This window comes from Pipistrellus hanaki, assembly GCF_964339955.1.
Source record: "Pipistrellus hanaki genome assembly, chromosome: 6".
NCBI classification, from domain to species: Eukaryota; Metazoa; Chordata; class Mammalia; order Chiroptera; family Vespertilionidae; genus Pipistrellus; species Pipistrellus hanaki.
Window position 1 is genome coordinate 22,803,964 of NC_140508.1, and position 24,702 is coordinate 22,828,665.

The 24,702-nt window shown below is 34.6% G+C and overlaps 1 protein-coding gene across 1 annotated transcript in view; it reads right to left on the reverse strand.

Annotated features, from left to right (window-relative positions):
* The window catches only part of MACROD2 (mono-ADP ribosylhydrolase 2), a 1,842,294-nt gene that overhangs the window by 1,454,491 nt on the left and 363,101 nt on the right, over positions 1–24,702 (reverse strand). Inside the window, exon 4 of the mRNA XM_084887643.1 lies at positions 222–251. Coding sequence (XP_084743769.1) covers positions 222–251 — 30 coding nt within the window. The remainder of the gene's footprint in view (positions 1–221; positions 252–24,702) is intronic.

Sequence of the window (24,702 nt, forward strand, 5' to 3'; positions counted from 1 at the left end):
TTATAGCTGTTACAGCTTATGCCAAAGTTATAAATACAAAGTTTGACAAGAAGAAAAACACTATTTCACATATTTCCATTATAAATTATTTTCTAGAAAATTATCATTTTTGTGGTTGATGAGTATAGCTAAATTAATTTTTTTAACTATCACAGAACTTACTTAATATCTGTGGTTGGTATAGAAATAAAAATATATTTTAAGTGATGTTCAGGACTTACCACCTCCTCCTCCAAGGAGACTGGCATTTGCTGTTTAAAAGAAAACAAAACAGAAGAAAGACATTAAATAATATATAAAAATATAATAGGCCAGATGGTTTAATAAAAAGTTAATAATGATCATATCTCTTATAAATACACATTCTTTTGTATAAAGACAGCCTTTATAACTGCTTGATAATGGTATGAAAATTGAAATGCTTTGCTATTTTTATCTCTTTTTCTCTTCAAATAACTATTTTTATAATGTACTTCCTTCTAATAAAGTGAAGCGCCTAATGTAATCCTTTTATTTTTCATTCTTTATCTAAATTAATCTTCTGGGTTCTCTATTTTATCAAGTAGAGAAAGAACAATGTTACTTAGACAATTTCAATGATTTCAAAGAACAATGTAACAAGAAAGAATAATAATTTTAATTAAATTAAACACAATCAAATAAAGCTATCTTAAGACACTTTGTAGTAAAACTCTTAAATAATAATAGATTTATTACTTTTATCATTAACTTTTTATTGGAAGGAAAGAAATAAATTTTAAGCATTTTTGTAAAGCAACGCTATGACATATCTTACCCAGTTATCCATTATTCTCACACACATAATTAGAGAAACAAAATAATAAGAAAAATATAAGACAATTCCATTTGGAATTCTTTCAAGAGATCAAATTTTCAGGAAGTTCCATGGCAGATTTCTGTTGAAGTATTAGCAACCTTATGCCTATGTTTATCTAGTAATTATAATAGGCAGAAAACAGAAGACCTTTATTCCATAAAGTTTTATGTATCATAGGCATTATCTCATGTCATTAAAAAAGAAAGAAAGAGCCGAAACTGGTTTGGCTCAGTGGTAGAGCGTCCGTCTGCGGACTGAAAGGTCCTGGGTTCGATTCCGGTCAAGGGCATGTACCTTGGTTGCGCGCACATCCCCGGTAGGGGGTGTGCAAGAGGCAACTGGTCAATTTTTCTCTCTTATCGACGTTTCTAGCTCTCTATCTCTCTCCCTTCCTCTCTGTAAAAAAATCAATAAAATATATTTTTTTAAAAAAGAAAGAAAAAAAATTCCATAGCTATATAAAGAAAGCATATGACAACCAGGCTCCCTATCTTTGTGGAGAGTTCTGAGCTATCAAAAGATTAAAGAAAGCAATTAGAAAGAGGTGTAGGGGGTCTTTAACTTGAATTTAGTGTGTTATCCATAGGACCATGTATTGCTACAATTAAGAGAAGCAAATATCAGAGTGTTAATGATTCCAGTAATAAAAAACCTGGATCATTTTAAGAGCAAATGCATATACACTTATTTCCATGTGGTTAAATGAGTGATGGCTTGTTAACTATTGCAACCCTAAAGAGGCTATCATGAAAAATGCCTGGAGAGTAAATGCCCTTGAAGATTTTCTCAATATTCAGCACTAGCACATCAAATCAAGTACAAGGTCATCTAATTGTTGCTCTTGCCTTACTCTCAGTGCTTTTGTCACAAACAAGGACTAGCAGTACCATTATTAACATAAAGAAAACTCACTTCTGATGTCATAAATTCTTCTGCCATCCCATCACCGCAGGTCTCCAAACCTCTGCACTCACAGTGAGAAAGTGTGGAGTATTTATAGAGATGGCAGCCAGCACTTAAAGTCCTACCCCAAATTAAACTCCGTAACTGTTAAACTAGCAACTTGTTGAAGGGACACTAGGAAAGATGTTGTGAATTCTATTTTGGTCCCATACCCCTGAGTACATGGGGGAATTTCATGATCAACCTATGTTTCTTGGGTAATTCAAACACTTTTTTCTGAAATCTTAGCTACAGGCATTTATAAAACTGCACGGCATTTCACACTCCTGCTCATTTTTTCTTTTTATATTTGACTGAGAACGGCTTCCTTATCTATACGTTTTCCAGACCCCTGAAACTCCATCTGTCATCCTCCAAGTTTCACATTTTCATTCACAAATAAAAAAGGTATTTCCGACAGCAAACTATAACAGTAATGAAGGGTAGCTTTTCACTCAAATGATCATGCCCAGAAGCACAATAACACATAGTTTTCTTGCGCCCAATGTTTTGCTCAATAAAGGTGGAGGCTGCCTGTTTGGAGAGCATAGCGGAAGGCCCATCTGTTTAATCAGGCACTTGTCCAATAGATGTGGGTGGATGAGTGGGAGTAGGTGTAGGAACTAAAATCCCAGTCTGGACAACCATCAAGTCAATTTATGTCAGATGTGTGCTCATGTTTAGATGAGCCTATCTGGTCACATTTTAACAGCAACATAGAAATATTTTATAAAATTGTGGCATTCTACTTAGTTTCAAGTATATTATTTTCATGTAATAGAATCTTTTTTAAAAAATATATTTTATTGATTTTTCACAGAGAGGAAGAGAGAGGGATAGAGAGATAGAAACATCAATGAGAGAGAATCATCGATCAGCTGCCTCTTGCACACACCCTTCTGAGGATGTGCCCTCAACCAAGGTACTTGCCCTTGACCGGAATCGAACCGGGGACCTTTCAGTTCGCAGGCCGACGCTCTATCCACTGAGCAAACCGGTGCCGGCCATGTAATAGAATCTTAACCTAAGATGCTTAAATATATTTAAAGCAATTCTAATAACTGCAATCAGGATAATAATTTTTCTGAAGAATCCATCAAGTTTAACTCTATTTTATCAATTTCTGTTCTCTAAAGAAAAAAAAATTAATGTTTACTTTCTTAGCAAAAATATCAAGGTAATTATCTTCAATAAGAGTGACATAAAAGTAGGCAAATAAAAAAGTGAACCTTTATTAAGATTTCTAAAATTACTTTGCCTTCACAAAACATGCTATGCACAATATAACTGATTCTCAACACTTATCGGCCTGGTAAATTAATTATTTCTTCTTTTTACAAAAGTTAAATGACTTGGTGTGTCTAAAATTAATAGTCATTTAATTTCTACTTACTTATCTCCAATAAATTGCGGTGTATCGCAATTACATAGGAAGCCCTAAACTTTAGGGCCTAAAGCTAAGCTGGCCTGCACCTGATGAACTCTCAATACATATGCTCTAATAATGAGATAATTCACAGGTTGAGTTCAATTTCTTTTTCTTTTTTTTTTTTTAATATATTTTATTGACTTCTTACAGAGAAGAAGGGAGAGAGATAGAGAGCTAGAAACGTCGATGAGAGAGAAACATCGACCAGCTGCCTCTTGCACACCCCCTACTGGGGATGTGCCCGCAACCAATGTACAATACATGCCCTTGACCGGAATTGAACCTGGGACCTTTCAGTCCGCACACCGACGCTCTACCGCTGAGCCAAACCGGTTCGGCTCAATTTCTTTATTGACATATAAGAAGTACTGGTTTACTAAAATGTATAAAAAGAGCTACTAACTGTGGCTCTTTTTCTTCCCATAAAATTAAGGGCTATTAAAGAAACTCAAAGTTTATTTGGAAATACTTAGTGATTAAGAAAGTATGAAATATACTTATATCTCTAAGTCCCTTGCTAGGGAAGATTTTAGGTAAGCTTCAAGTTATCCCTAGAGTATCACAGAAAGGAAAAGGAAAAAGGAAACAAAGAAAACTTGAAGTTTATGAGCGTGATGCCACTGCTTCTGAAATAAAATTTTAAATGATCTTCTCTTTGCATGCTTACTAATAACACTACTTGCATTCATATTTTCCTAAGTAAAATGCCCCTTCTATTACTAGAGTAGGTGGAGGAAAAAATCATGCTAAACTGCTTGTCTCAAAGACTAACTCGATGAGGAATTAAACGTGACTTTACAAGTTAGTGACTCTGAGTATTGCACTCTCCCCTTCTCCCAGATAACAATTCAAAATAAAGACAAAACTGAACATAAAATGGGAGAGAAAAGATTACCTAAATATGATTTCAAAATGGTAAGTATAGAGAATTTATTTACAATACCTTTGAAGCATAGTAACCCCCATTTTGTATAAAAAACCTGCTGTTTGAATTCTCTGCTATTGTTAGATAATCCCTTGTTCTATAAACTATGTCATTGTAAACTCTGTCACTTTAAGACAGTCTGTTATTTTGTAAAATGACTTAGTTTTTTTAGTTCAAAAAATAGAAAAAGATAAACTTAACTGTCTGATCTTGCAAGCTAGCTATATAATGTAATAGACTAAATTAGACTAATACTGATAATAATTCCAAGTACTAACTCATTATGTATTCAAGATTACAACTGCCTGTAACAATAACTCACACAGAGCCCTTTGTAACATCTGCAAACAAAGAGGCTCCAAAAGTATAAAAACGAGACACGTCCTCTATGTCGGAGCTCAGAGATTTGGAAAAGACACCTCCTTCTGCGCCGCACGTGGATGAATGACTCCTAATTAATTGGCTCATTAGGCGTCTTGTATTTCATTCTATGATTGACAATACTACACCCTAAGCAAGTGGTTAGTTTTTAAAGTTTATAAGAAATTGTTTTTTCCATATGAATTGTTTTGAAATTTTTAATTAAAATGGTCAAATTTCCATAAGTGTTAATATTAATTTTAAAATTACCAAAAAAAAAAAAAAATGAATGCAACGTAGAAATCCTGTTCTTGGAATAATTATCCTAAATAAAAAGTGATCTTGGCATTGCCAATAGTGTCATTATTTTATGTTGATCTCAAAGTACGAATAGTCTATTAGATTATCTTCTTCCTAAAATAAAATCTCTTAAATGACCCTCCCTGTATGTGCGTGAATGCCTCTTTTTAAGAATATAATTATAATAAAGTTATGGATCAAATCATCTACACTAATAAAAGAGAAAGATCCAAATTGACCAGACCTGCACAATGCCCACCAGCCAATCAGGAGTGAATATGCAAGCTAACCAACAAAGATGGCGGGGTTAATTTACATAAACAGGTATCCAGTGGCCCGGGGTGGGACGCTTATGTCATCGCCATGGCAATGAAGCAGGCATTCTGCACTGCCCCGGCCGCTCCACTCTAGGCCTCTGAGCAGTGTGGGAAGGCTAAAAGGCAGCTCTGGGCCAGAGTGAAGGTGCTGCCAGCAGCCAGGGGAAGGAAGGCCCATCCTTGCACAAATCTTCATGCATCGGGCCTCTGGTGAAAAATAAAATTACTGTACTATAAGTAATCTATTTCTGGAAGTTCCTAGATGGAATATATGACAACATTATGAGAAAAGCAAGACAAAACTATAATTTATCACACAACAACGACAGTGCTTTTCCTCCTAAGATCTCACAACCCTTTTTAATCTGTATAGGGTAATGAAAGAGGTACTGAACAAAGAGCCAGATAATTTCTGCTTTACTTCTGCCTCAGTCATTACATAGCTAGATAATGTGGGGAAGTCAAAATCAACCTTATCTTCTTTCATCAGGAAAATCAGAATCTATCAGGAGCAGCAAACAGGTTTCAAAAAATTCTGTCATTAATTCGAAGAGACTATTCCTTTGATTTGAGAAATATTCTGATGTTAAATCTACACTCAGAGAACTGTGATCAATTAATGATGCTGGTCACAGGCAGAGTGGGACAGGGAGAATACAAATGGCAGCACACATGTATTGGGGATCACTAGATCAGATGTCTTCTCTTGGATTTGATTGATCTTGACACAATGAAATTCTATCCAGTATGCTTAAAAAAAAAAACACCCTGCTAACCTAATGTATGCTAGCATTGTACTTCAGCATACCTAATAATGCCTGCCCTTTTATGAGTCTAAAGCAATCCACTCTGTGAAATAATGTCAGGTAACTTGGCTGATAAGTGTTTAGAACTATTTTTTTATTCCACTTACCTCGTGATTTCTGTTATCTCTACAGTAATTATTTGTTTTCCTATTCCATTTCTACTCCCACCCTACATGGTCTGGCGAACAAGCAGCAGCCTGGGAAACCGGTCTTTAAACATTGATTAAAACTATTTGTGCAGGGTTTTGTTTGCTTTTCGTCATTATAAAAGAAATTATAATTGCTTTCACCTGAACAGGTTCCTGACCAGCTAGTTGAGTTTGTTTATGGTTCTTTCTTATTACAATAGAGTGCATGGGATATCAAAATGATTGTGGGCAAAAAAATTCCCCTGGAGCTCTAGTGAAAACACCATGGCATTCACATGCTGTCTATCGTGAAAGATAAAAAAAGATTTAAAAAGCCAAAATATCACCCTCTAGAATGGCACACATTATTTTCTCTACACTTTGAAACTCCAAGTAGGAAGTGCTAAAAAATCTGTTAAGATGAAAACCCCACACACGTGCCTAACTGAAGAACCATTTTGTACAGCGAGCAACCATCTCCACTGACAACTGTGGAAATAGAGTCTACACAGACAAATACAACCGTGGACTTGGTAACAGTTTGTGCTTTAGTAGATTCACACTTTCTGAACAAAATTAACAGAATGCATGAGCTTTGGGGCAATGCTATAATTTCCTGCTTTGAAGCTGACAGAGAAAATTAAGAATAAGCTTAAGTATTTCACATGTAGAAACCAGGCATAAATACATGATCGATACTTTACATTTCATACTTTCTGCAGAATCCAAATGAACCATTGATTATTTCAGAGTCTGGGTGGTTCGTGTAAGCTGTTATCCACTATGAAGTCAAATATAGAATACAACAATACTGTTGATAAATAGGTGAAAAGGCAGCAGAAATTGTGAAACCTACTTGGCAGTATTAACAAATAGAACAAGAACAAAACAGGGTTCAAGTGTGAGGGAGGAGCTAGAGCTGCTCTGCTTTGTCAATCTGGCTTCACCAGCTAGAATTCTGGGTGCTCAGTGGCCTCTAGGAATACTGCAACATGGGAGGAAAAAACACTTATTTTATCTAACTCCTTTTTACAAAGGTGGAAAGTTAAACAAGGATCAAAGGTGTTAGGTACCTTGTCTAGGATCAGACCCAGGAGAAGAACCCACCACAAAATATTCAAATTGCAGAATCACATAAAAAAAATGGGGAGTAGGACATGATCTCACTCATCTAGGGGAAATGGTAAACAGCATCCAGGGGTCTTCAAACTTTTTAAAGTGGGGGCCAGATCACGGTCCCTCAGAGAGCTGGAGGGCCGGACTATATGAACTACTAATTCCTACTGTAACACCTCGGCTGCACTCACTGCCCAAAAAACCTGGCGGGCCGGATCAGACTCCTCTGCGGGCTGCATGTGGCCCGCGGGCCGTAGTTTGAAGACCCCTGGTAGACTGATGAACAAGAACAGACCCAGAGATAAGGAGCCATGGGTCAGACTGTTGGACCTCAAAGGGAGGGTGGGGATAAAAGGGAGAGATCAACCAAAGGACTCATGTGCCCATATACGAGCCTAACCAGTGGTCAAGGACAATAGGGGATGGGAGCATGAGTGGGGTGGGGGTGGGGAATTGGAATGGGAAGTTGAGGACAAATATGTGATACCTTAATCAATAAAGGAATTTTTTTTTTAAAATGGTAACAGAATACACATGCATGGAGGTCACCTGATCTAATTTTTAAAGGGTGAACCAAAGCACTGGAAGTTCCATAGCTCCAGAGGCAACATGATGAGTGAAGCATGTGGAGAATCAGCTCAGCTTCTGCACCAAGAAGCCATCCTCACACTGCGCTCTGAATCAGCTGTAATTGTGATGATAACACTGGCTCAGTTACAAACAGGATTACTTAAGTAACCCAATCTGGAGCTTTTTAAAGATTGAACAAGCGTGTATACATAGGGAAAAAATGAGTTCAAATGTATATTAGCTTTGTGGTTGTAAAGATACAAGACACTTGAACAGCAGTTTTAATGTATTTTGGACAAGAAAGGTTTTGAATACAAACCAATTCTCCGTTTGAAAAATGAAAGATGTGCTTATGGGAGGGAATATGATACACTTTTAGCCTGATGAAAACATAAGCCTGAACATGCACACTTCTTGAGGAAACTAATTTATTTCAATAAAACAGGACAGTACCTTTGAAAAACAAACAAAACAAAACAAAACAAAAAAACACAAACCTGTTTTGTATAACTTCCTTAGTTTATCTTTCTTATAATATTATAGAATCTCTATTTCTCTCCAATAATGAAACACCAAGAGAGCTTTTTAAAAAGGTTTATTTTAGATTATACTTTGAAACAAATAAGGCAAAATATCAATTCTCGGTCACAGTGAATAGATGACAAGACTGAGGCAAAGAACCTCAAAGGACAGGCTGCTGCCCTGAGATCACTTATTAAACTGTGAAATCCATGAAGGCAGAAGCCATGTTTGCTGGTTCAACAGTACCATGCACAGGTATAGACAGAAAGGAACCACTGAATGGAAAGGAAGGAAATGAGAGAGATGGGAAAAGGAATGTCATATTTCTGCTACAGGTAAGAGAGCTATAATAATGCACAGTTACTCCTTCACAATTTTATAGCCAAGTGAGACTGCCAGGAGGGAGCCAAACAGATCTAGGTCCAATTCCACTCTCTATCATCTTCCTTGAGAAAGTTCTTGAACTCCAATTGATTATATAATCTCTTGGATTCTCTGTTTCTTTTTCTTTTTTTTTTTTTTTTTTAGTCCTCACCTGAGGATATTTTCCCATTGATTTTTAGAGAGAGTGGAAGAGAGGGGTAGAGACAGAAAGAGAGAAACATTGATGTTAGAGGGTCACATTTATTGTGTCTGATCCTAGACCAGGGGCAGGAATTGAGACTGCAACTAAGGTAGTTGCCATGCTAGGACAATTCTCTATTTCTTTATTAGTAATTTGGTAATATAATGATCATGGTATACTAGGTTTGTTGAAAGGAAAAAGGGTGATAACCTATATGAATGCACTTCATTGGGCCTGGCACATACTGAGGCTCAGTGATTGTCAGCTCCCTATGCAGGACTTTGATTACAGTGTTACTTCTGGCACTGAAGCTAGAATTGAAAACCACCACTAATACAAGCATTCAGAATAATCAGTTTGAGGGGCGAGGGCCATGTTCATCTTAGAGAACTACAGTCCTCTACCCTCACTCTAAGATGCCCTATGTTATACTCTCATTAGAGTTTTGGAAGGAAACCAGCACTTATGCACAAAAGAGAATTAGAAACAAGGCCATGTTCAATTTATTTAAAATTCTGTCTTTGGGTTTAGGTCAAGTAAAACAATCCTATATAATAATAATCCTATATAATAAAGAGGTAATATGCAAATTGACCATCACTCCAACACACAAAATGGCCGTCCCCTATGGATACAAGACGGCTGACACAAGATGGCCAGCAGGGGAGGACAGTTGGGGGAACCAGGCTTGCAGGGGAGGTCAGTTAAGGGAAACCAGGCCAGCATGGGAGGGCAGTTAGGGGCAATTGGACTGGCAGGGGAGCAGTTAGGCATTGATCAAGCTGGCAGGCAGAAGTGGTTAGGGGCAATCAGGCAGGCAGGCAGTCAAACAGTTGGGAGCCAGCAGTCCAGATTGTAGAGGATGCAGACTGGCCTGAGTGACAGCCCCCTCCCCCCCCATGCATGAATTTCATACACCGGACCTCTAGTAATTCTATAAGCCCATAAAGAAAATAGATGTCAACATTTTGCATGCTATAACAGTTTCCCCCCCTTCTGGGTTATTTTGATTATTTAGTTTAAAAAGTATACTGGATATTTTATGTGAGACGGTTTCTGTTTTCCTCTCAAGACTATTCTCTATACCACTCCCTGTTCTCTTCCCAAAATGATCTCTATGGATCACATCAATGGGTCCACTTACCCCCTGGCTCTGCTTGGGTTCAGTCAATGGGGAGCCCTGGCAGCAGTTGGTGGGAGACTGAGAATTAGTTCAAGCTTTTTATTTCCCTGGTTCACTCCCTGTAAGCTTACCTTGAGCTGATTCTGTCCTTGAATAAAGGTCACTGCTCTAATGAAGGTTATGTATCTATATGTATATCTATATCTATAAGCCTAAGTGACCATTTGACCAGTAGGTATGATGTGCACTGACCACCAGGGGGCAGACACTCAATGCATAGGCATGAAACAGACTGATGAATCTCAGAGGGAAGTGGGGAGAGCAGGAAGAGATTAATCAGAGATTTTACATGGATAGAGGCCAGGTACACAGATTCATGCACCGGTGGGGTCCTTCAGCCTTTGGCCTGTAGGTATTGGGCCAAAAACGGAAGTCTGATATCCCCCAAGGGATCCTAGATTGCAAGAGGGTGCAGGCCAGGCCATGGGACCCCACTGGTGCACAAATCTATGCACTGGGTTGCTAGTTTAGCTCATAAAATAACTTGCTCTCCTTTTAGGTTCTGATATTTCTCCCTCCACTGATTTCTATGAGCTTAGACTCCAGTGGGGCTGAGGGGACTGGGTGCCACCATCTTGTGGCTATGGGTGCCACCATCTTTGTGACAGAGTGACATTAATTTGCATATTACCCTTTTATTAGATAGGGTATGCCTAAGGGAAATTTATCAAAACCCCAAAGAGATGTAAAAATGTTTTAACTCAATATGGATTTCAAGGCCAAGTGCAAGTATTTATTTTTAAATCTGCTATAGCATATGAAGACTTTCTCAAATAGTGTCAATTTTACTTATGTCAAATTAAAGAATATTCTTCTAGTTCCTTAACATCTTGGTATACAACTAAAATGTGCTGGGTCACAGAAGAGCTGACCTGGCTTTCTATTCATCCTAGCATAACACTTAGATCATTAAGCAGTTCTGATCTAACTACTGCACCAATTTGGCCTTGTGGCATGGCCAAGTTATGAAAAATTTACAATGATTCATTTCTATCAGAAAGTCATACTTTGAGTCACCAAGCCAGTGGACAAGCTGACACATACTTTAGTAAGCTTACCACGGTAGAAAATATACCCATTATCACAACCAAATAAAGGCATATACAAATAGACCATGATGACAATTTTCTGAACATCTATTATTTATTATGGAATCTTTGAGTTGACCTGTATATCATCCTCCAAGAAAGTAAAGTGGGAATTAATTTTACTTTCCATATAACCAATGAGGAACCTAAGGCTATAGTGATACTAAGTCACTTGTTGCAAAGTCATATACTGAAAGGTACCTATTCAACCCAAAGCTTGAGCCCTTTTATCCATTATCTTACCAATTGTCTTATAGTACACCATAACCAGCTCCTAAGGAATTATTCCATTTCTCCCAAATTATTTCAGATTAGAATGATATCCAATGCTTATGCTAAACAATGTATTCAAATAACACTGATGTCAAATATAGTATTACTATTGTTTTAATCTAGCTAGTGACCAGAATGGACAGTATTTACATATATCATACAACTTAAATTTATAAAATTTTAAAGTCTTTAGTTATACTTTCTCCATGTCATTTACTAACATCTATAATAATAAAAGTGTAATATGCTAATTAGACCAGACAGCCTTCCATCCTTCTGCCCTGGGTGCCTGATGGTGGCTGCAGGGAAGCCCAGGTCCCTGGTGCCAGAGGGAAGCTGGTGCCGGCAGTCAGGGGAAGGAAGGCCCACTCTTGCATGAATTTCATGCATTAGGCCTTTAGTTATTATAATAATCAGCAATTTAGATTTCATTACATCTGAAATTATCTATAAAGGAAAACTCCTTTGAAAAATTACAATTAATAATCAGATAACATTAAAATTGACATTCAAAAAGATGAAAATTCTCAGTATGATTTTAGGCAACACAAATTTATTTATATATATATATATATATATATATATATATATATATATATATATATATATATATATATATAAAGGGATATACTTCTCAACTCACAAGGCTTTTGACTTGAACTAAATTAAATTTACCCAAAAAAAACTAGAGTACATTAAAGTTTAGATTTTACCAAATAAATGAAAACTGCCTAATTGAAGATTTTATATGCTTACAGTGAAATACACAAAATAAAAAATATGCTCTCATTTTCTTAAATTTTTCATCATTAGCACTCTTCATCTTTAAATTTAGGATTATCAAACAAAGAATATTTTTGATAACTTGAGATAACAAATCAAACCATAATAATTTTCCTCCTTTCTAAATTACAGAATCCTAATAATTCTATTTCAAATTTTGGTTGCCTTCTATTAATGTTCAATAAAATTGTACATTGTTCAAGAATGAAATAAATATATTATTATATTTATGTAAATCACATGCATCAAAAATCCATCTCTGAAACATGGAAAATTTAACTTGATAAACATCAAGTTATATCATTTATGAACAAAAAATGTTTGCTGTATACAGGAGACAAATTATAATATGCATCCTGTGAATATAAAAAATACCAATTATTTCTGTTATTACAGTGCCATCTGGCCAGCTGTGGATTCTATAGTGGAGATTAGTTTTATTCTGGTGCATTGAAACACACTGATACTAATCTCAGACAAAAGTATTATTGTCAGTAAGAAGCTGATTACTGACTACAGAGGCTTTTCACAAATGATTATTATCTAACAAATTCAAAGATAACTAAATAATATTAAAAAAGGAGCATTTTCAATACCATTGAGGTTACATTCCAAGAACCACCTTGGATGCGTAAAACCTGGGATAGTACAGAACTCTATATATGTGTTTTTCCTATGCATACATACCTATGATAAACTTTAATTTATCAAGTAGGCACAGTAAGATATTAATATATTTTATTTATTTTTTACAGAGAGAAGAGAGGGATAGAGAGCTAGAAATGTCAATGAGAGAGAAACATCGACTAGCTGCCTCCTGCACAGCTCCTACCGGGGATGTGCCCGCAACCAATGTACATGCCCTTAACTGGAATCGAGCCTGGGACCTTTCAGTCCACAGACCAACGCTCTACCACTGAGCCAAACTGGTTTCGGCTTTTTTTTTTTTTTAATATATTTTATTGATTTTACACAGAGAGGAATTGAGAGGGACAGAGAGTTAGAAACATCGATGAAAGAGAATCATCGATGAGCTGCCTCTTGCATACCCCCTACTGGGGATGTGCCCGCAACCAAGGTACATGTCCTTGACCAGAATTGAACCCGGGACCTTTCAGTCCGTAGGCTGATGCTAGTCTAACCACTAAGCCAAACCGGTTTCGGCGGCACAGTAAGATATTAACAATAACAACTGGTAATTAAAGAGAAAGAGACGTATTCCCATAACTTTTATCATAGTATATTTATTTTGTATCTACTATAGCATATGAAGACTTTCTCTAATAGTGTCAATTTTACTTATGTCAAATTAAAGAATATTCAGTAGAACATGTTCCCATATTTTCTTTTTTCAAATTTGAACACATTGTTTCAAAGTAACATTTTCTAGATAAAAAATGAATACTTTTATCACAGTATATTGCTATGATAAAAGTTACGTTAATGTGTATCTTTCTCTTTCTCAAAATATCTTATTGTACTGTATTCACCTTTGCACTTAAAGGAGGCACTTTATGGCTTCTCTTGGGCTTATGCAAATTGCCAGCACCACCAGTCTAGTGCTTTGGGGTTATTATTAAGTAAAATAAGGGTGATTCGAACACAAGCACTGTGATACCTTGAGGTGGACCTAATAACCAAGATGGCTCCTAAGTGGCTATCAGGTGGGGAGTAACTGGAGCACGAAGGTGCTGGGCAAAGGCATGATCCATAACCTGGGCAGGACAGAGCAGGAAGGGGTGAGATTTAATCACTCTGCTCATATCAGTGCCCAGTTCAAAACTCATAAATTTTTTGTTTCTGAAATTTTCCATATACTATTTTTGGACCAAACCATGGCCAATTGCTAAGGATTCTGCCACTGACCAGATGCACAGACATAGCCAATTACATCTGATTTAATATGTTAATGAGGAACAAAAGCATAGTGAATTAACTAAATAGATAGGAACAAATAATCTAATATGTTTTAATCCTCTCATCCTTTTTTGTAATACTATTGTAGTTAGTATTAATACTTTATTAATACTTTCTTCTACCAGTAATCCATACCTGATTTATATTTCACAGAATTACAGTAAAACCAAGCAAGAGCTGAAAAGTAGGTAATTGAAGAGAAAAATCTAATGAACGAAAGTTCTTATACAATCTAAAAACTGATTGATTGCTCAGGCATCAAGGCATAATATTGGGGAAATACCTCATATTCAGTGTTAAAATTTTTAATGGTAATATGTTTTCTTTCCATTTCTAGACTTTGATCCTAATAAACATAGCCTTCGTTATTTGCTTTTATGAATTAAAATGTATTTCTGATAATTTTTTAAAATAAGAGGATAAACTCCTAAAGGCTATATAGCATATATATTTAGCAGTTAGTTCAACTTAGCTATTCTAAAGTAGTTACCATTACTCATTACTTTTAAAACATTTTAAAACTATTGGATTATATAGTAACATAGCTATGCTTCAATTTAAATTGATCATCAAACTCCAAACTTCTTACAGAGGTTCTTTACTGTAAGGTCACAATGTACTTCTCTAGTCTCATCATCCCACCTTCCTAGTTCCTTAGACCTTCCAGACCCAGACCACACACACACACACACACACACACACACACACACACAAACACACACACACCCCTGAGTCTCTTGCCAGGCAGAGTTAATCTACCACAACCACCAAATACCAGATCTCTTCAATTCATGATGTGGTATAAGCAGTCTTTCTGCCTTCATTCTCTGTGCAAACTTCTATTTTTCATTTAAGATCCACTTCAAATGTCATTTCCTTTGTGACTCTTTTTCTGACTCCCTCATGCACAATTAGATGAAGGCCCGTGGCATGAAAAGCTTTTCTATATAGCATTTCTCCCATAAAATTGAAACGAAGTGTTCTTCTGGGTACTACTCCATTAGTTTGTGACCTCCCCAAGGGCAAGGATTAGAATTTATTTGTCTCTTTTTCCTAGCGCTCCATCAATGAAAAAAGGTAGCATCCAGTGTACAATTGTGAGGATTAAAATAGATATTTAACAAAAGCACTAGTGGCACATACAAAGTATTCAACATATATTGGAAGTTGTTTTTTAAGTGTCAAAAATTATGCCTATTTTGTGTAAGCATTCTATAAATGTTTACTGAATGAATAAAGCAGGAATGAACAAATTATGGTTTCTAAAGTGCATTTCAGACTTAAGTAAAACAAACAAAAAATATTAATGTGATCATCTTTATCACTACAAAATTAAGTATTCCTTACAAAGATTGAACAGAATGCTATTTTAAAAGGCAATCAGTTGCTACATTATTACATACAAATAGAAATCAAGATATTAAAATAAAGGAAATGTATAAAGAATTTAATTGAACAGAAACTTAAGATTTGTTGAAATTCTCCTAAATGTTAAGATTTCCTGAGTTGGTACTTAACAAAATGCTTTTAATAACCAAGTGTAGACCAATAATTGCCTGTCTTGCAAACTCTAATCATTTAAACATCATAGCAAACAAAAATAAAATAACACTAATTTGTTTTTAAATTTTATTTCCTGATTTTTTTCCCTGAGGAAAAGTGTTTAATGTTTTTAAAGCATCAGTGTCCATGTTGTACATATACCAAGATTACTCTATGTTTATAATTTTAGAAGAGGTATTTCATGTTTTTCCCCTAATAATGTTCCACATAAGGATTTCAGAAGATATTCTTGAGGTCAATTAGTGATAACATCATTTCTGTTTATTTTAATGTTATTCTACTTGAATTTACAAAGTAATAAAAAAGAAACTTAGATGATCAGTATGAACTTTTATTTTGCACTTGGAATACTGTGCTGCAAGTTGTGGAAACAGATCCATAACCTAATAGAAGCAGTAAAGATTTATCTGCAGAGCCTAAAGCGGTTTGGCTCAGCGGTAGAGCGTCGGTCTGCGGACTGAAAGGTCCCAGGTTCGATTCAGGCCAAGGGCATGTACTTTGGTTGCGGGCACATCCCCGGTAGCGGGTGTGCAAGAGGCAGCTGGTCAATGTTTCTCTCTCATTGACGTTTCTAGCTCTCTAGCTCTCTCCCTTCCTCTCTGTAAAAAATCAATAAAAATATTTTTTTTAAAAAAATTTTATCTGCAGAGCTCATCCCCAATGTGAATAGTGCCTGAGCAACCCTCTAACAAAGGTGAAGACCATTAATTCTCACTTATAAGTCACATGCAAGTATTTAAACAAAAAATGCTCATAGTACTCTCATTCAGTATGTCAAAATCTATCAGCTGTATTAAATAATTCCTTATAATTTTGAACTCAATTTTATTATTTTCATAAACAAAAAACCCTAAACTAAAAAACTGCAAATTGGTAAAAACTATGTGCCAATTTAATTTTTAAGGGAAATTTTTTAAAGCCAAGCAACTAACTTCTGAAGAAAAATCATATTTCATAGGTAGATAGACAATACACAAAACACACACACACACATATATATATAACTGGCTATGTCATAAAATTTATATTTATATAACTTATAAATAATTGTTTAATTTAGATTTTTAACAAACAAATATGTGTATCTTCTTCAGAAGTCAGTTCTTTTATTTATGTGTATATATACATATACATATACATATATATGTATATATACACACTTACATATATATATATAAGAATTTCAGTCCTATGATCTGATTATTTGTTTTCTTTGAAACAATAAACTTTTTCAAAATCCCTTTTGTTGTAAAAGCCAATTAATCTAAATTATAATATCTGCTTGAGCTCCTAAACAATCATTTTAAATGAATATACCGAATGAGCCTTAATTTCAGAAATTCTAAAGGAAATGAAAACATTAAAAGACAGCCCTTACAAATGTCCTATCCAACATGATATCATAGCTCTTAAATTGATATATTCTCCTTTTGATAATAAAGCAATAGTTATTAAAATAGATTCTGAGGAATAAATTAAAGATATATCTAAAAATATATATATATATATACACATATATATATATACATATATATAATATTCTAAATAGTCTTAAAAGTATAATATAGGTAACATTTCTTGACATTATTAATTTGGATTAATTAATTTGGATTATTTGTAAAGAATGTAAAATGGCTTAAGATTCAAAAATTCTTAAGAATATAAAAGCAATACCTAAAATTTATCTTTGATTTTCTTAAATTAACTCAATATAGGGCTTCAACTCAAATAAACCTAAATAAATAAACTAAAAATTGTCCATTCTTCCCTCAGATAAATATTAAAATCCCAATACTATTTAAAATAATAATTAAAGTAATATATACATTTTATTTATTTGCTTATGCATTCATCATAGGTAAAGTAGGGGCTTGTTCTGATTTGCAGTGAAGTCATGTCTAATTTACAAAGCTTATACTAAAAGAATAAATGAAAGGATATATGGATGAATGCAGAATTGGGGACTTTTGTCCCTGTCAGTGAACTTCTATATTCATTTATGCTTCACATTCTAGTTGTGTTTTGAATGAATCTAGGACTAAAAACCACTCCTATACACAGATTTGTCTGGGTTACAGCTAACTTTCGGGCAGATCCAGAGTTAGAATATATGCAAGTCCTACCTTGGTGCCTTACTAGCTCTGTGACCACGGCGCCTTACGTAACTTCTCTAAGTCTCAATATCTTCCCTTATAAAATTAGTATAAGAAAACCTACCTGTGTATCTCAGAGGGTAACTCATTTGTATGCATGTTGACTATAAAATTTTCTCAACTTTTCTGTACGTTAGAACCTTTCATAATAAAATATTGGGGGGAAAATTAAAAGAAAGTCTTCCAAATGTTGGAAATATAAAAGCATACTATCTGATTGGTTTCAGGAGAATAAAAACAATTAACATAGACCCACTACCCACATATCTATAGAAGATATTTGAAAAGTTAACTTTTTATTTAGAAGATTTTTAAGTTTTCTATTACTTTTTGAATGACAGACATCATTTCTAACAACAAGATTACATAATGATGAAAGCATTTGCAAATAGCTATTATCAGAATGCTCTCTCCATTGGTTCCTTTTGAAAAGCACTTACTTTTTTACTCATTCCTGCAAAATTGACGTTACTGTGTTTGGGACAATTAAATATATTGCTGTGTATGTGATGTTGCTGTTTTTTTTGTTTTGTCTTGTTTTGTTTTCCCCAAAATAACTGATTTCTGACAACCACTGATAGTCACAGAAAAGGTCAACCAAGTTGAAACCCTAGCTTTCATGTAAATCTATGTAACTTACCTTAAACAAAAACATTTGTGGAACTTTGTCACCAAAAAACCTATACACTTCAATGTAATTGAAAATATTTTCTTGATCATTTCTCATCTCATGAAAAAATATTCTAAGGATCCAACTATTTTAAAAGTTTTATTGTGTAAAATTAACCACATTGATGGCATCCTTCACATCTAAATCATAACATGTTGCAGTAATTTGAGATGAACTTCTGTGAACCCCTTTGGACTGTGGAATTCCCACTCTTCATTTAGGATCCATCTCCAATTAACTCTGCAAAATATTATTAAGCCTTTATTTATCCCATACTTTTTAAATGATATAACTGGGAACAGTATTTCCATACTTATTCCTTTCTTATCAATTAGATGAGATGTCTTGTACACCTTGCTATGAACCTCACTGATGGATCACTGTCTTCCAAATTGTACCCCACCAGAGGTATCTTAGACTGTCTTTTGGGTGCGTAGGAACCTAACTTCCTGGATCTCTTTATTGAATACATTTTGAGAATGCTGGGAATTATAATTAATGTTATTGCTCTTTGCATTTTTTGTAAGTATATTCATATGTGTGAATACACATACACAAATTAGGATGTGAAGCATAAATGAATATAGAAATTCACTGACAGAGACAAGTTCTCTAAATAGTAGAGTTAAAAAAAAAAGGCAATGTTTCTTTGCTATGTTCTAGTAAGTTCATGAATGTTCAAGTTTAAATTTAGTAATTTCCAAATATTTATAGTAGGTCTTCACCACACCAGTCACAAAGATGAAAAACAGTGGTAAAGCAACACGGCTCAGACAAAATTCCATCTGGTATAGGAAAGTGCCCCCAAACTGTAGAGCCCACTGTGCAAATGAAGTACTATTAAAATTATCATAGTTTAGGATCAAAACTAACAGACAAAACCCATAAAACAGTTCACTGAATAATTCATTTACTTACATTTCAATCTTCTCATAATTTCAAACCACTCACAAACACTATCCTGAATTAGAAGTAGGAAGAAAAAGGTTCTTGAAATCTCCACCCTCTGATGCTATACTGATACATTTGATAAACCCATTATAATAATCTTGCCTGACTTACAGTATTAAATAACTCCATTATCTAATGCTGAGGCCATAGAAAATTTCAAGCAGCAAACTAGAGAGTTAAGATAGAGGTTTATTAGACAGATAAGCATAATATTTGCAAAATAAGGCTAACTGAAACAGAAAAACTAAAAACCACAAAACTAAAAACCACATGAGAGTATTGTGTAGTAATGGAAGCTCACAAATGATGATCCTAAGTCATAAAGAGAATGTGCATTATGCTAAGTATTATTTCTTTAAGAAGGTTTGGAAGTGGATAATACATTTTAGAAAGACTTCTATTCATGGAAAGACTTCCATGTTAACATTTTAAAATGTTTCCCTTCAATCTGCAGCCCAGATTTTATGAGCTAATGAATAAAATCCTAGATATCTCTAACTGTAAACAGAATTCTAAATTTTGTTATATTTGGTTAAGAGGGCTGCTTCTCAAAATCTTTCAATAATTCTTCAAAATTAGCTGGAGATACTTTAGGCGTATGTGTCTTTAATCATGAATGATGAGCTCCTTTTGAAGTATCTGAATTGCTTTTAGTAAGATTTGCAATCATTCTGAACAAATTATAAAGCAGCCCAGAAGAAAGAATGTGCTGTGCTGTATTAATGCATTCCTAACTTCAGTAGATTAAGCGAAGATGATTATGAAAGTGAAATGTGTAACCTTATTCACTTCTTGCATCTATTATTGAAAATTAAGAATTAAATGAAAGTTCTTTCAATGCTCGTGAAAGGCTTTCTATTTGAAGGCTGTTTTTTTAAAAGCTAAATTTTATAAGATACCTACTAATAACAAAGAAATCCTTATTAATATGCTATTACCTGACAGATAACATATCTCAGCCATAACTTTGATTATGACCTTAGGGAATCAAGAGAATTCTTTCATTCACATTTCTAACACAGTCATTGCAAATTGGTTCCATTGTTCCTCAGCTAAACTCCATAGTAATTGATTATGTAAGCCAGTATTTTTCAAAGACTAAGACATATGGTGATTTCAGATGGAACGTGGAGACCATTTTTTTTTATTTCAATAGATTTATATTTAGAACTAGGTGCTAAAAAGAAGTATAGCTAAAATATATACATATATATGTGTAACACAAAGCTCATGAGTTCATAGATATTATTAATTTAAAAGAAGTTAACTTCAAATTTGTAAACCAACTTAAAGTTATTTTAAAGTAAATTATTACATCAATATTTATTTTAAATAACATTAAATAAGTTGTTCAGAGTGTGTATAGGTAAAAAAAATAATGATGTCAATTCTAAATAAGTTAAGAAAACAGGATGCAGTGTCTTCACTTTGAAAGTAGACATGCCCTACTGTGTGGCATATAATCTATAGTTGTTTTCAACATATTTTATGGATTAAAATATTATCTATTACTCTTGTCTTTCCAACTAATCTATAAGCTCAGTACCCATTGGTTCAAATTGAGTGTTTTGCATAGATACAGACTTTATGCATTGATTTAGAGTTGCCTGTGAGAAACTCACCGGTCAGAGAGAATGTATGTACCCCTATGTTCATAGCAGTGTCATTTATAATAGTTAAGATCTGGAAACAGCCCAAGTGCCCATCTGTAAATGAGTGGGTAAAAAAGACGTTGTACATTTACACAATGTAATACTATGTGGCTATAAAAAAGGAGCTCTTACCCTTTGCAACGACATGGATAAACCTAGAAATTACTATGCCAAGTGAAATAAGCCAATTAGAGAAAGACAAATATCACATGATCTCACTTATATGTGAACAAAATTAACTGATGACCAAAATGGGTCCAAGGGCATGGATGCATAACAGATCTCAGAGAGGAGAGGGGGACAGGAAGTAATTAACCAAAGAACATATATACATATATGCATAACCCATGAACACAGACAATAGAGTGGGGAAGGCCTAGAATAGGGTGGGAATGGGTGAAGAAGGCAAATCAATGGGAGGAGGAAATGGGAAATATCTGTAATACTATCAATAACAAATAAAAATAAAACTCTGCAGCATGGCTCAGTAGTTGAGCATCAACCTATGAATCAGGTGGTCACAGTTTGATTCCCAGGCAGGGCACATGCCTGGGTTGTGAGCTTAATCCCCAATATGGGACAAGCAGGAGGCAGACAATCAAGGATTCTCTCTCATTATTGATGTTTCTATCTCTCTCTCCCTCTCCCTTCCTCTCTGAAATCAATTAAAAATATATATATTTTAGCCGAAGCCGGTTTGGCTCAGTGGTAGAGCATCGGTCTGCGGACTGAAAGGTCCCGGGTTCGATTCTGGTCAGGGGCATGTGCATTGGTTGCGGGCACATCCCCAGTAGGGGGTGTGCAGGAGGCAGCTGGTCGATGTTTCTCTCTCATCGACGTTTCGGGCTCTCTATCTCTCTCTCTTCCTCTCTGTAAAAAATCAATAAAAATATTTTTTAAATATATTATATATATATATATATATATATATATATATATATATATATATATATATTATTATTATTTTTTTTTTAACAAAATAAAATAGAGTTGCTTATGAGAGGCTTACAGATGTTGATAGCATTTCTTTCTTTGGCCAAAGTCAGCTTGTCTAATATTTCACTTCAGTAAATTTCTGGGTCTACTACCATGAGTTAGGCTTTAATAGTTTAATATATAAAATAAGAACTGAAATGAACTCTTAGAAGTTTGGGCTTTTTCTCTCTAAAATGCTGTTACATCTATGAAAATATAATTAGAGTAAATGAGGCTTTTAAATTAATATATATTGAATTTTAGCCATGTTATAACAAAAAATATCATATTTTTTACATAATATTTGAATAACTTAGAGGTCAATTGTCAATACATTACATTGCCTACATACATGTTGATGGTATATAGAGCAGTAATATTTATATGTGTATAATATGCCATTACAGGCACCAATAGGAGATGCACAACAAAAGATCAAGTGATGGCACGGGTGTCAGAGAAAGAGTGTAGAGAGTGAGAATAGCGAGACCACAGGTGTCCTAAACCAAGTAGCTGCGTGGCAGAAACAGATCACTTGAATTCTTTGAGCCTCAGCTTCCTCAATAAAGAGATTGTTTATATAAAAAGTTCCCTTTAATAAATAAGATATCAGAGTAGAAAGAGAAAAAAGAGCCTGATTCTGGAATATTACTGAGAAACTAACCTATTGCCATCACACTTTTCTACGTATGTCTGCTTATGCAAACAAGAACAACAACAACAAAAACCTATCTCATGTAAATGACTGTTAATCAAGATATCTGTTACTTAGAGTTGTAAAAATGTCTCACCGAGAAAAGAGCAATTAAAAAACTCACAAGGAAAAGAATCTATATATCGACTACATAAAAATGGAAAACTTAACGTGAAGGAAAGAAACTAATATACTTCCAATTAATATGATAAAGGATAAATATATTTACAATGAAAACTGTATATCAATAAAAAATAATTGAGAAACTAACATATTAAGAGACAAAGAATATAAAAAGAAAATTTATAATAAGGGATAGAGTGTTTTTTAAACATATTCAATTTGCATTTATTAGACTTGCTAGAAGTCTAATAAATGCAAATTGAAATTAGAAGATAGCATTTCTTGTCCAGCAGATTACCAAAAACAATGGTTTTAATTAGATTAACTATGGATGAGCATGGTTTGATTAAATAGGCATTATTGTGCATTGCTAATAGGAATGTGAATTATTTTTAATGGTACTTTGAGAAGGCAATTTACTAATATGCATTGAAATATTAAAAACATAACAATAGGGGTTTGGTTGCATACGTTAAGGTATGAAAGTCCTTTTTAAATAGCATATGAAGATTAAAAGTATATTTATGGATTATATATATTAAAATTACCAATCATACCTTGCTAAATTAAAGAACTAGAATATAAAATTATAGACATATTGCCTATGAATATATTTTTTAGATTATATAAAACAATGGAAGAAAGTGTTAGGCATTAGATCTGTTTCTAAAATATCCATTTAGAATGAGGAACATAGTACATCCTACTTTTTGTGAATTTCCACATTTTATATTTATTAGTGCATTACACTTTTCAAAATGATATAAAATAAGGTGAAGTGGAGGATGAACGTCAATGGGCCCATGTACTCAAAGCATTTGATCAACTTCCCATCACTGAAGCATGTTGCTTATACCATACTTCATGAGGTTAGGAAAGCGAAGTTAGATAGATTAAAACAGAATTCTTAAGCAACTGCTTATAAGGTGAGATGCTGTGAACTGGAACAACCACATGCAAGGTAAGCAGGAAAAAAAACACTCTAAAGTAGCACAGCCAAACAGCCCGAAGCTGCAGGTTATTAGTAAATGACAGCAGAGGTGATCTAAGAAAGATGGCACCATTTCAGGATGAGGACCCTAAGCTCATGGGGCTAAGAAGGCACAAGTATCAGAGAGGAACTGCAGGCCCTAAACTGCTGACAAACTACAAGCATCTTCAGGTCTGAAAATACAAGTGGCATTATGACCTTGGTGATTTAATGTCCATGGGAATTGTGACACCATCAGCACCAACATCAATGAATGTAGATGGGCATGATTTTCATGTTAGAACAGAAAACAGCTCCATCTGCACTCAAGCACAGCTTTCCTTTCCCACTATTTTTTTTTTCAGAATTAGGTATTGTATTTCTCTTTTCTTGTCCTAAGGATCTACTAGATAAGGTAATTGAAATCAATAGTTGAAAAATGATACCAACCAGCACACATCCTGCAGTAGTTTGCAGCAACCACAGGTAGGGAGATGCCATCTTAGGAAAATCTATAACTATTGTTGGTTTGCAAACTGGCCCCCCATACATGGAGGGCAGGAGAAACCGAAGAAAGAGAAGAGGCAGACCAGTCCTAATTATGAGGTGGCAGTTTAAACCAAAAAAGGAATATACATACATGGCTTGTCTTGGACAGTCTCAAGACGAGTGACCTCCACACCCACCAGCAGAACCTTAAAATGTTATATAAAAACCTTAGCTGGATTTTCAGTCTCATACTCAGTCCAGATGGTTTCAAAATCACCTTAGTTTCTCAAGGTCATGTCCTTGAAACAGCTCTGGCTACAGATATAGTGGGCACAACTTACATTCCAAAGACAGGGGAATGAGTGAAGAACCTCCAGTTGACCAGGGGTCATGTTCTTTC